The sequence below is a fragment of the Sorghum bicolor genome, chromosome 2, assembly GCF_000003195.3.
Source record: "Sorghum bicolor cultivar BTx623 chromosome 2, Sorghum_bicolor_NCBIv3, whole genome shotgun sequence".
NCBI classification, from domain to species: Eukaryota; Viridiplantae; Streptophyta; class Magnoliopsida; order Poales; family Poaceae; genus Sorghum; species Sorghum bicolor.
The window spans coordinates 59,823,435-59,837,346 of NC_012871.2; the positions used below are offsets into that span (position 1 = coordinate 59,823,435).

A 13,912-nucleotide genomic window follows, 5' to 3' on the forward strand; every position below is an offset into this window, starting at 1 on the left:
TCTTTAATTTGCAAGGTCTTGACTGTATTGTTGTCCCTTTTTTAAAGTGCATCTAGGCCCTTGTGGGTTTTGACACATTGAATGACAACACGATTAGGAGACTAATAATATTTATGAGACTTATATGTATTTTGAAGGACCAAAAGCGACGATCAGAGGGGGTAAACGAGAGCCTCAGATTTCTTTCGTAATACTCAGTCGTTGTCCTAAAAACAAACCCCAAGAACAAACACATGCAAGAACGGTATGATCACGAGCCAACAAGTGGCTAGGTACCTTTGGCGATGACTAAGAGGTACAACAGATCACCCGAGAAGAAACCAAACCAAGAATGCGAAGGAACCAGAAAACTCAGCAATGACTGCATAGGGGTGTTATGGTCCAACCCAAGACAATTTCATCCAACGGTTACCACGTCTTTCATGAGATAGCTTCGTCTCGACGTGAACTCCTTGATGCTGCCACGTCCCGTCCGTTTCTCCTCGCACCTCCTCACGGGTTTTGAGGACTAAACCCGCGAAACCCGTCACCCATAGTTTTGAGGCCTAAACCACTAAATTGTCTCCGAATAGCGTACTCTATACGCGTCCCCCGCCACTCGATGCATGTCATCATGTCCTCGACTAGCCGGCCGCTAAGTCCTCCTAAGTCTCGCTCGACTCACATGTCCACTATCTAGACTCGGTCAATATGGTCACTTCTATATACGCATGCACTTGTTGATGTCCCAGATGTCAACCATCGCGGCTGGTCACCCGACCTCTTGGTAACTTGATCCCAGCTTCACGTCCGTCCTTCATCGCTCATGGTCCATCAACACAGCACGTCCCTACTTGATCTTCTCTTTGGAACGCAGTTTTTTTTTTTTTTGCCCTTAAGGGCATATGCTCTCACTCTCTCCACCGCTGGATTCGCATTCATCTCAAAGCATATTCGCATTGAGATGTGTGTTTGCACACTTCTCAATGCGAATCCAGTGGTAGAGAGAGTGGAAGCATATGCTCTTGAGGGCTAAAATAACTTACTCCTTCTCTTTGTCGTCAACCACTGCCTCTGAGCTCTATACCTATACTGCTATACACCATAAGCCAAGACACATGTCACATAACTCAACTCACATCATAGTTAGTTACAAACTAAACCTAAATCATAAATCACGTTGACAATCACACTAATCATAAAACGAAATCAAACCTTGTGTTCGTATATTTAGGGGGTGTTTGGGACTGCTCCGCTCCAGCTCCGCTCCACGTTTTTTTAACCAAACAGTTTCAGGGGATGTTTGGTTGCTAGCCACAATCTACCACAACTAACTTTAGGTAAGTGTGGCAAGCCACAAAAAGTGTGGCTAGCAAATTGGTTGCCACACTTTGCCATGCCTAAAGGAATCTTGCCACACTTTTTAACTCTATGACATGTGGAGCCAAAAGAATCATGCCTAAGCTTAGTTGTGAAGCAAACATTTGCCAACTTGGTCAAACTTGTCTAAGGTAAAGTGTGGCAAATTGTGGCTAGCAACCAAACAGCCCCTCAGCTCCACGCACTCAGTTTGAGGAAAAAGAGTGGAGTTGTGAAAGCACCTAAAGAGGTACTCCACAAACACTAGTTTTTTTTTTTTTTAAGCTAGCAGAGTTTGTGTAGTCGCAGGTGATCAGCGGCGATACGTGGGACCTGTATCGGGGCGAGTTCCCGAACCCCGAAGAGTTAGAGGGCTACGACGGGTTCGTATTGTAATCAGCGGTAGCCCGCACGATGCGTACGCCGACGACCTGCGCATCCTGCGGCTGTGCCTCCTGGTGCGAGCGCTGCACGGCATGCGCAAGCGCGTCCTCGACGTACGTGTGCTTCGGTGATCTGCCGTCGGCCTCAGGGAGGTGGCCATCGCGGAGGCGCCTGTGATGCCAGTTGCTAAGGGAAAGCCAAAACATGCCATCAAATCCTGCTACTGCACCTCAGCCGCATGGTAACACACGAATATCTTTAATTGGCAAAGTTTTGGCTGTACTATTATCCCTTTATGAGTACTAATAACATGGCTAAACTTATGTTTTGGCTGCTACCATAGGGTCAAAGCCCTCAAGGCTCCACTTTTGTGCTTTGTACCTAAACAAAGTGCGATCTTGAGGGTCCCTGTGTTGTAAGTAACCAACAACAGCGATACAAGCAGAGTCGTTTAATGCAGAAATCTATAATTCTCTACAACTTGTAATCTGAGATGTAGACTATAGTCTATGAGATCATAGTATGATCAGATGGTTAAATTGTTGAAAGCTTTAGACTATGGACAAATAGAGATAACACTAATATAATTTCTTTGTATTTTTCCACATTAACTTATTGGAGAATGTATCTGGTGTCACACGGTACAACTAAAACGAAGCATGAAAAAATTGAGCTCAAACAAATACCTTGTGCACGAAGGGGGTTACAAGATAGAGCAAGCATATGAATAGTTGCAGGTTATCGACCAGACATGAACAGTTAACCCAACAAAGGCCGCAACAAATACCGCAAAGAACAATGCATGTCACTACCTTCTTGTATTCCCAATATTTGTTGATCATAAAGATATAGCAGTACTTCATCTAAAAAAAATTAGATATAGCAGGATGCTCAAGATTTGTGGGGCGCACACAACACCTACTTGCAAAGAAAATTAAAGCTGACATCACTATGACTATGGGGCCTTAAGATAAGATGTCATCCAAGTCTAATGGTCCTTGTTCCATTTTTAGCAGCCAGCCAGCCACAAAAGAGAGGTCAATGGTCCACTTTTGTCCCTGGAAGGGTGGTGGCGGGCCTTTAGTTGCGTGTGAATCCCTTGCCATTTAGTATTTCTTGTCGTCTCCTTGATCCAGGATTCTTGCAAGCAAATTCTATCGGGTACTTAATATTTGCATCAGATGCAGTGGACCAATGACTTGCGAGTTCGGAAGCAAACTCCGATAGCTTGATCCAGCATTCTAGTATTTCTTGTCTTCTCCTTGACCCAGGATTCTTGCATGACAGTAGAGCTCCTGCAGGTCATTCGTCAAGAAACAGACAGTGGATTGACGCCGAAGCTTTGAAGCTAGGGAGTTTATTCGAAGATCACGGGCAATTAGTTAGATGTAAAATTCGCTTCTGTCTTAATACATGCGGTCGCGCTTGCTCTTCTTCACGCCAAGGTGCGTTTGCAAAAAACTTCTTATAATAATACCAAAATTAAGCGTAGTTCTCCTGTGTTAAGAGCTTTGCAGTGTAGAACCAATGATTTTGGAAGCAAATTCTGAAAGCTTTGTAGTGTTAACACTGAGAGAAATGCATTGCTGACGCCGACCCTCCCAACTCTTACAGCATAACCGGAGCTACATATATGCAGCATTGTTACGACTAGCAATCCAACAGGAATTTCTGAATAGTGACAATCTTCTTCAACTTCTAAAGTAAATTGACACAGTTACAAATCTGTCCAGTGAGAGTGTGAATCAAAACATTGACAAAACTTGGTGTTCATATTAAGATGCTCGAACTAATTAAATAAATAAGTGCTGATGTTCATACTGCAGCAACATCTCCATCCTCTTGCGATCGAAAGCAGAGGAAATGAAAAAAATTAAAAAAAATAGTATAAAATGTGTTACATGTACTAATCACAACAGGAGTAACAACAGATTATTAAACTTAAAAACAATATATTGTAGAAATAGGCAATTTTATTACAAGATAATTTCTCCCCACAAGTGCATCGGCAACAAAAACAGAATGATGAAACAATAATATGAGCATTACAAGATCATTCCCCCCACAAGGGCATCGGCAGCAGAAACAAAATCACGAAACAATAATATGCAGCTCACTATGGCAGACGCAGCAAACCATCTAGAGCACTTATTGAGCAGGAAAAATATAAAGGAAACATCTTGCCGGTAGCACAGCCAACTGCTTAACTGAAACAAGAACAGGGCCAAGAGGTCTCAGAAACCTCAAAGCTTCACTCAGGCGTCCACATCTTTCTTCACCACCTTCTTCGCCACATCCCAGCAGCCAATACACAAATCATCGCTCTTCGTAGCCGTCTCCATTCCATCGCTGCTCCAGCCATCCATCTCCAAGGTCGACCTTGGCGACACAGTGCCAGAGGCAACAGCAGTAAAGCTCTGGTACATCAGCAGACCTCCACCAGGAAGCTCTTGCTCCACAAGATCATCGCACATGTAGGAATCGACGTCTGCACCCTTTGCCCATGATTTGGCAAAGCCACGGCCACCAAAGATGGTAACGGCAACTGAGAACTCCGAAGGAGAGAAGCCTGCCAGGACCCTCTTGATCACATCACTGTAAACCAGGGAGCTAGGGTTGAAGTTCATCGCTTCATAGCTTGCATAGCTGAAACCTTCCTCAGGTGTCACATGGATGGTGGAGGCAGCAGGTCCAAAGACACCATTCATCGAGTACCCACAGGGGTCGAACTCAAAGTCACAAATCTCCATCTCAGGAATGATCTCAGAAATCCCTGAGAGCTTTGTCATCTCTTTAGCTGATGTGCAGCTGCCATCATCAGAGTTCTTGAAGAACACTGCAGCTTTCTTAGCATCCAGCCCTGTCATGCACATCTCAAGTGTCACCATGGGATGCTCGGGCTCCTCTGTGGCATAGTAGACATGCCACTTCTTGTTGGGTTTGAACGTGTCACCGATCACGTAGGCATTGCCACCAGACTTGAGGTTACCAAAGAAACCGTTCAGCACAGATACCTCCTCCGAGAAGCTGCGGTGCGGCGCTGGCTGCGCACCAGGGAAGATGAAAGTCCCACGAGAGTACTTGGCTGAAAGAACAGGCAGTGACAGCCCTGCAGCAAGCTCAAGGATGCGAGGAATGGAGAGCAGCAGCTTTGTCGTTCCACAGGTCTTGAGGACAACCTTGTGGGGATACACAAAGAGGCTCGACTCGGACAGAACATATGAGTCAAAGTTCTTGTTGGAGAGCTGTGACACTATGGTGCACCGTGCAAGATCCAGGAACGAGTCGATCTGCTCACGAGAGAGGGCGCGCAGGCCAAGACCACAAGGGTCCTCGAAGACAGGTGCATCAGAGAACGTTATCTCGAGGCGCTTCTCGTAGCCCTCAAACCCAATAGGGGAGGTGGGAGAAGAGCCCCAAGAATCTGCTGAAGACATCGCCATTGGATGATGTGTTGCAAGAAAGAGAGGATGGGAGAGGAAGGGAAAGGGAGAGGATGGTGAAGACAAGTTGGAATCTCACAAGCAGAGGATGCAGCCAGCCAAGGGAGAACTACCGAAACAACAAGAAAACAGAATTAAAATCCTACTCTACTGCGAATTGCATGTGAGGCGATATCAGGATGGCTTGCGGGCGCACTGCAAAACAAACGATCAATCAAATAATAAGTATCAGCAACCAAAGCATGAAATGCATCAATGAGCAATAAATTTAGAACAGCAATGCCTGTACTGTTTGTTTTTAGTTCTTACGTTGGAATAAGCAGCAGACTGGAACTTCTTGATTCCTCCGGCTGGGCGAACGTCCTCAATCTTGTAACCAAGGGGAGCTTCGTACATGAAATTACTACTACTAGACTTTTTGCCACCTTTAGACTCCATTAGAGCATCCACAAATGTCCCCTTCTTAAAACTGTCAATCAAAACAGAGTAAATTTCCTTCTTAGGCAGCAGAACGGCACAAACGATTATCAGTTATCAGGATCCAAATTATAAGGTAGCAGATATAGATGTGGACAAATGTTTGAGAATCGAGAGTACACAACAGTTTATTTGGTAAGCAATTTCAATTAAAGAGGAAATAGCTAATGAGTAAAAAAATGTTGAATAGCATACAAAATTGCAGTGGTTACACCATACATTTTTTTTAGGTATTATTAATCAACTAACAGAAGCTTAGCTCCATCCCAATTCATATAAGAAAATTGTTTGTTCCGCCTGTTATAATCATGTAATTCTGGTGGACACGGCAATGTAAAATATAGTATATTGATTGTTACTTGTCAATGAAAATCATGTCATTTTCTTCTAGAAAACAGTGGGTTACATATACCTAAAGTACACGGAGCATCATTGTGGCAACATAGCCCAAAAGAACATCAACGTCAATTTAAAAGAAGCTAATTTGTAACCGTTCCAAAAGTCTCTAAAAGAAGGCCTAATCTGAACCTTTTCTCTTGCCAATGTCGTACGGATCATGTCTTAGCAAGACATGACGAGGGCGATAGAAGTTTCGCGTAACAAAGTGCAGGTGGACCTTCTTGAAGATTACAAGAAAGTCGGCACGTTCCCCGTAAACAAGAAATCTTAGCTTCTTGGGCATGGCAATCCGAGGGTTTGAATATGATAAACAACGACAATAGATACGACAAACGAAAGAAACGTAACTTGGATTCACTGCGCAGTACTGATTTTTTTTAATAAAAAAAACATCCACAAACAAAACGGTTTTCCAGGAACGACGCCCCTGGCAAGATCCAATCTACCGCCCCGTTACTCCCTAGGGGAAAAAAATGTAAATTTCCCGACACCTCCAACAAACAGGGGAGGAACGAGGAAGGCAAACGGATGTGATGCCTCTCCCTCCTGACGAAAAGCAAAAGCGCCATCGATCAAGAACCAAACCAAGATCCAAGCCAACGTACTACAATCTCCAGACGAAACCTACAGGAGTCCGGCGCTCCGGGCGCAGTGGCGAACACAGCGCAAAAGGGAGAGCAAACCGAGCGCAAGGAAAGGGACGGGTGGAAGGAAAACTCACGTTCGTCCAGCACGCGACCGCCGGCGGCGCCGAGACCAGCGGGCTCCTTGGAAGGACCGCCCGAGAGGCGAGAGAGAGGGAGGGAGGAAGGAGGTGAGAAGGCGGCGCTGCTGCTCGCGGCGCGGAACAGAGGTTGGCTGCAATGGGAAGGAGACGCCGAGACGCGGCGCGGCGGGGCGGGGTTGGGCGGGGCTCGAAGGAGGCGCCGAGGGAGGTGCGGTGCGGCTCTGTTGTTCTCTTGGGATGGGTGGAGAGACAGGGCGGGCGACCAGCGACGGTATTTATAGCGGCCAGTGGGCGTGAGGGCAGCAGCAGGGCCCGTGCTGGCGGGCCAACGAGCTGGCTGGGCTGGCCCAAACCCTAACCTGGTCGGGTCCACTAGAGTCCGACTACGACGCGCGCTGAGGAAGAGGAGAGAGTCGATCGTCGTCGTCGAGGCCGATGAGAGAAACAAACGGAATTTTCCTCTTCGGCCTTGTTTAGTTTGAAAAAAAATTTAGGAAGTGCTAATATTTTCATTTGTATTTGACAATTGTTGTATAATTATAGATTAATTTAGCTCAAAAGATACGTCTAGCAAACTACAGACAAACTGTACCGTTAATTATTTTTTATCTATATTTAATATTTTATGCATGTACCATAAAATTCGATTTGATGAAGAATATTGACCATTGTACAAGATAGTTCACCAACTAAACACGGCCTTGGTTGCATTTGCAGTGCATGTTGATTCGCTGGATGACTAGAGAGAGTGATTTCTTTTGCAGTGCACGCTGATTCGCTGGACGACTAGAGAGAGTGATTTCTGTAGTCGCATCTGATTCCCACGAGGTATGTATCCAAGAGCATGATTTTAAATGAGTAAAATACATTGGCGGCCTTTTAACTTGTCAGATTGTGTCACTTTGGTCCATGAACTTGTAAACCCAAAAAAGTGACTCCTAAACTTGTCCGCCTGTGCCACTTTGGTCCATGAACTTGCAAACGCAAAACAGTGGCCTCTGAACTTGTCGGCCTATGCCACTTTGGTCCATGCGTGTAAAGGCTCTTTCAACGCGTCAGTAAATATTTGTTTATTTCATAACTAATTATTAGTGAAATGCTAAATTCATGAAATATTTTGTGTAGCCTCTTCATGATGTACTCTGCCTAGAAAAAATATGAAACCTAGAAAACGAATAATTTTTTGCTTGTTTTAAAATTATCTCTTTTAGTTAATAAATGCAACGAATTGATATATTATTTGATATATTTGACGCTATGAATAAAAATATATCAATTTCGTAAATTAAAAAAGAAGTGCTGACATCATCACTGATGTCAACACCATAAACGGCCTACCAGAGGCGGTCATGTGGCAGAACAGTGCCATGCAGCTGGTGTTATTTTCATATTTGCATGTTCATGGACCAAGGTGGCACAGGTCGACAAGTTCAGAGGGCACTTTTTCGCGTTTGTAAGTTCATGGACCAAAGTGGCACAGGCGGACAAGTTCAGGGGTCACTTTTTCAGATTTGCAAGTTCATGGACCAAAGTGGCACAGGCTGACAAGTTAAAGGGCCGCCAGTGTATTTTACTCGTGCTAGTATATAACAAGCTTATTAATTCTCGGGCTGGCATGTGTTTATCTTCTGGTCCAATTTTTTTATTATGGTGGTTTTTAACTTGACTTAGCTTAAAATTAGCTAAGTATAGTATACTCCTATTGGGTATGACCTGACTTGTACTCAATCTATTCTAAATTGTAAGAAATTTGATTTTTTAGACACCAAATTTGATCATTCGTTTTATTCAAAAATTTATGCAAAATATCACTTCTTTTATCGTGGCTTGGTTTATTAATAAAAAATCTTCAAGAGTGACTCAGATTTGACTATATTTATATAATTTTTTTGAATAAGATGAGTGGTCAAACTTAGGGTCAAAGAAAATCGAACGTCATGGATGGAGCACAAGCGTGGGCACAACATGAATATACAATCTCTGGTTTGAGTTGGACGATAACCATAACATTGTTTGATGTTCTTATTATTCCATATATTCGTTTTCCACGCGTTCTATTATTTGGACGAATTGAAAAGGAGACACAACTTATTCTGGCACTCTACAAAAAAGTTAGACCTTATTAGACTATACCATCATGGTTATTGAGCTGGAAACTGCCTGTGTATAGCCTGGTTATTACCAAACGCAAATTAGCAGTTCCGTTGGGCCCCTGTTTCCTTTTCTCCTCTGGATTCGTCCAAGTTACATAATCGTGATTGGTAAGTCGCCAGCAAATTAAGTCAGCAGCACGTTTGGTTAGTCCGTGAGAGATTTTTAGAGGGATTTTTAGCGGCGAGAATGTCATGGGTGTTTTTACGAATATGGCTCATCTTTAGCTAAAAACCAATGGATATCTTGTTAACAAGACAAACTTAGCTATACTTTTCTCCTCGTCCCACACACAAGACAAGGAGCATTTTAAACAATTCCAATTCAATATCCCAACCATCAATTAGCTAATAGATCCAAATAGCGTTCAACTAATAATTAGTTTGATGCTAATTTGTCAACTAATAAACTTATTAGATGTGAGCTATTAGCTAGCTAATTATTAACAGCTGGTAATCCAATGGAGTCTAAGTTGTTCTTGATATATTTTTTTCCGAGCATCCTACGAGATTGTTTTGCTTATGGATCCAGTTTTATATATGTCAGACAAAGAATCGTGGCTCCTCTTGCTTATGGCCCAAAAATAAATAGTGAAGATAATAGAGATATGCCATGTCACTAAGCAATCCCGTATCACTGATCTTAAATAACTAGCTCACGTAGTATATATGTGCTCAGCGCGCAGGTTCTTAATTCCAAATCAAGATCTATCATCAGATTTCTTTTATGCGATTCTCCAAGTTTCTTAATAGAGATTTGGCTATTGACTGAACGATCAGGGCATCGTTCATTATTTAGCACAAATGCACAGCCACTTTGATCAAAGTCATATATAAAAAAGGCGTCACAAGTCACAACGGGCGGTGAGGAACAAAATAGCATGGGCATGGCATCAAACATCAAAAGAGGCATGCCGTGTTTCTCGTCGAGCATAAAGGCTGTCTCTGTCTGCAAGATTTGACTATTAGTGCCTCACTGCATGCTCCTCTGAACAGCATGGCTTCCGGCTTGTTTAGTTCAACTGAAAATCAAAAAGTTTTCAAGATTCTCCGTCACATCGAATCTTATGGCATATACATGAAATATTAAATATAGACGAAAACAAAAACTAATTATACAGTTTAGCTGTAAATCACGAGACGAATCTTTTGATCCTAGTTAGTCCAGAATTGAATAATATTTGTCACAAACAAACGAATGTGCTATAGTACCGAAAAGTTTTCACTTTTCGGAACTAAACAAGGCCTCTGCTCGCTTGTTCTTAAACAAAAGTTTAACTCTTTTTTTCACATGCCTTTTGTTAATTGGCCCTCTCGCAGTACTTAATTTGTTACAGACAAACAATCATAGTACTATAACCCGGCCGTCCTTTTTCCTTGGTGCATGCCTCGCTCTATATATAAAATTGCTCTGGAGAGACCGTAGTACCTATGCTAGCTATAGCTAGCTCAGCTGTTAAACAACCTGCACTAATTGGAGCTCATCTGCTTATCCCTCCGCATCTTCCACAAGACACATGCCCATAACTTGCAAGCATAGAATTGGCATCCACATACATTTGACTGAGGCCTTGATTAGTTCCATTTTTTTTTTTGCAAAATAGGTATTGTATTACTTTCGTTTGTATTTGATAAATATTGTCCAAGAAATCATAAACTAACTAGTTTTAAAAAATTCGTCTCGTAAATTACATGTGTAATTATTTTTTATTTTTGTTTATATTTAATACTCCATGCATACGTCTAAAGATTCGATGCGATGAAAAATCTGAAAAATTTTGTAAAATTGTTTGGGAACTAAACAAGGCCATATAGATCACTGAGTCATTCGCTGCAGTAGTACGTATATATATGTTATGGAGTAGTACATACTGTAAAATAGCTTGCGAGTGCGCCTCGCAATTATTGGCCGATTAGAGTAATCCGATCTCGAGTCATCCTCACGTCGACTCCGAGCTGGTATCCACGCCCACTAGGCAAGCAACCTGCTGCAAAGCAGGTCTGCAGGGATGTGAAGCATATCTGCGAATGTGATGGAGACCTTAACGTGCCTAAATGCCCTGCCTGGTTATTGTAGACCAATAATAATGTCATTTTGTGTGTGTAATGCGCGAGTGGGTTTCCCAAGTAGTTACCGCGCCACTTAGTTCGTGCCGGTGTTACGTTGTAGCTGAACCATGCTTAGATTTGTTATAATTTCTTCTAGTCATAAATAAATAAATAAATGATGCACTGCATTGTACATCAACACTGACTTCATTAACCAATATTATCTCCATACCAAATTATAAGATGTTTGACTTTTTTGACACCAAATTTAACTACTCGTCTTATTCAAAAATTTGTGCAAAATATCACCACTTTTGTCGTGGCTTGGTTTATTGATAAAAGTTCTTCAAGAATGACTAAAATTTAAATATGTTTGTATAAATTTTTGAATAAGAGGAGTGGTCAAATTTTGGGTCAAAAAAGTCAAATGTCTTATAATTTAGGATGGATAGATAGTAACTAATACTGTATTCGTCCAGAGAAATGTATCATTCTAGATTTGTTTTAAGTTATCTTAAGTTTGACCATTACCCCTGTGAACATAGGATAGAGATTGAGTCGGCAAAAATCAAGACTAATAAAGTTATTATAGGTGTTGATAGACATGTGCCTACCACTAAAAGAACAACGTTGTAAAATTCTAATAAAAGCTAGGAAATGCGAGTGCTCAGGTTAACTAGAGGACTTGATAGGTAGGCAGATCTTACCATAAAGAAGCCAACCAACTAAGTTATGCTCGATTCGCAGTTTGATTAAATTTATAAAGAAGATTATCAACAAATTCTGACACCAATAGGTATGCAAGTTTGGCAAAATAGCTTATTCAAAATAAAAAAAATATTACATATTTCTCTCCAACTTTACAAGTTTCTGTAGTCGACAGATCCGCTCTCTATCCGGTGTTTTTCTCTAGAAATTGGAGTAAATTGAATGCATGAGTAAATTAAGAAAATAAAGGGGTTTAGATGAAAAGTAGTAAGATATATATAGAGAGAGTATAAATTAAGTTTTAACATGAAAACTATTAAAAGAGGTTTGGCTGTCAAACTTTTTGTAGTCAAATAAAACTGCTTGAGTCCTCGTGACGGAGGGAGTATTTGGATGTAGAGCTATGGAGATGCTCACAAACTCGAGCATATACTTACCCTTATAAATGCAAAACACAATGTCTTGCTAGCAATGTTCACATTATCGTGAAAGAATAAAGACTGTTAAATCCTAAAATAAAATAGAAAAATACGGACATTAGTGTAAGTTAAAATTTTAAAAGCCAAATGATATATTTCACTTTAGGAAACCTAACCAATTAAAGATACTTAGTTCACATGCATAACGGCTTTCACCGTAATAACCAATCAAGCTGCTTATTAGATTGTTCTTATTCACCCAGTCAACACAGGTTTACCGTCATTGTACTGAGGTGGTTTGTGGTTCATGTTTTTCGTGAGCAACAACTACTTTTCTTACAAAAATTAGTAACAAGTGAAAGGTACATGGGCCTATTTGGAATAGCTTTTATCTATCGATGCTTCAATTTAAAGCTAACATTTTTGCTAATATGGGTTCGCTAAGAATCAATGTGGGAAAAGCTTAGCATATTTATGAGTGTACTTCCATAAAGATGTAGGAGACTAAGGCTAGTCTCAATGCATGTTTCATGAGAGTGTCATGCATATTAAATAGGGTGCCACATAAGCAAAATTGCTGACTTGGTAGAGTCATTAAATGAAGGAGTTTCATCAGACGAGAAAGAAGTTTCATCCCCATGAAACTCACGTGGCTCGGTTACTTAGAGCATCTCCAACAGTTTGCTAAAACACTTGCTATCTCACAAATTTTGGCAAATCAATGATAAAAACTCTCTCCAACAGTTTGCTAAACATGTTTGCCAAAAATCTGGAGTTGCCATCCTACTGATCCGCACGCGGACTTCTACACGCGCGTACTCGTCGCGCATCTCCTCCCCCGCGTCGTCTCGTTCGTTGCCGCGAGTTCCGTGAACCTTCCTGGCGTTCGAACTCGAGACCAGATCAACCTCGCCGCCGAGGCCACGAAGCAGGCCGACCTCCTCGCCGGCCAGATCAAGCACCTCGCCCAACCTCCCCGTGGCCTCGATCCCGCCCATCCCCACGATCCCGGCGCGGGCCAACTCGGAGCAGAAGCCACGACTCGGAGGTAATTTCGATCTCTGGTAGAAGTCTAGGGTATCCTTGGCCGCGACTCCAAGTTCTCTGCTGGAAGCCTAGGTCGTAGAGATTGTAGGCGGGCTTCTTCCTTGATCGCTATTGCCATGGAGAGATCAGTCGTGAGTAGGGGCGGATCTGCACACCCGGGGCGAGCTCATCCAATCGATGAAGGCGGATGACCGATGCACCGAATACTAGTATAGTATTTTGCACTTTTGTATTGTTTTAGTATGACACTAGTATAGTATTTTGAACAATTTCGAGATCCGCTACTGTTCGAGAGCAGATCAGTTCCTGAGCAGAACAGTCCCATTGCGATCGTCGGTAGTTGGGTTTAGGTACAAGTGGGCCCTAGATTTTGTAATTTGGCAACTCAAAATAGCAAACTATTGGAGATGACATAAAATTTCATTTGCCATCTATTTTAGCAACTTGCCAAAACTCAAGATTTGGCAAGCCAAATTTTGCCAATTGTTGGAGATGCTCTTAGTTTATAGTCTTGATAACTATGTCATGAAACTATGCATTGAGACTGACCTAAAAGAACCTGATGGCCATCGCATGGTGATGCTCTCTACTAGATGCCACCTTGTCCTTCACCACAGAGGCTCCTTAGGAGCCGTAGACGCCTCAGCTTGTGGGCCGCCACCCTATCTTGTCCTTGCCAAGAAGATGAGGGGGGCGCCATCAGTGAGAAAGATGATGCAGATGAGTAGCGCGCAAAAAGAGCTCAAGCATGGTGAAGGAAAAACAATGTTG

General features: G+C 42.3%; 1 protein-coding gene across 1 annotated transcript; it reads right to left on the minus strand.

Moving 5' to 3' along the window:
* Positions 3,658-7,016, minus strand: LOC8060272 (S-adenosylmethionine decarboxylase proenzyme). The gene is made up of 3 exons (XM_002462359.2): positions 6,763-7,016; positions 5,475-5,634; positions 3,658-5,360 (listed from the first exon to the last, which is right to left on the minus strand). Exon 3 carries the CDS (start codon positions 5,163-5,165, stop codon positions 3,978-3,980), a length of 1,188 nt encoding a protein of 395 aa, XP_002462404.2. The 5' UTR covers positions 5,166-5,360; positions 5,475-5,634; positions 6,763-7,016; the 3' UTR covers positions 3,658-3,977.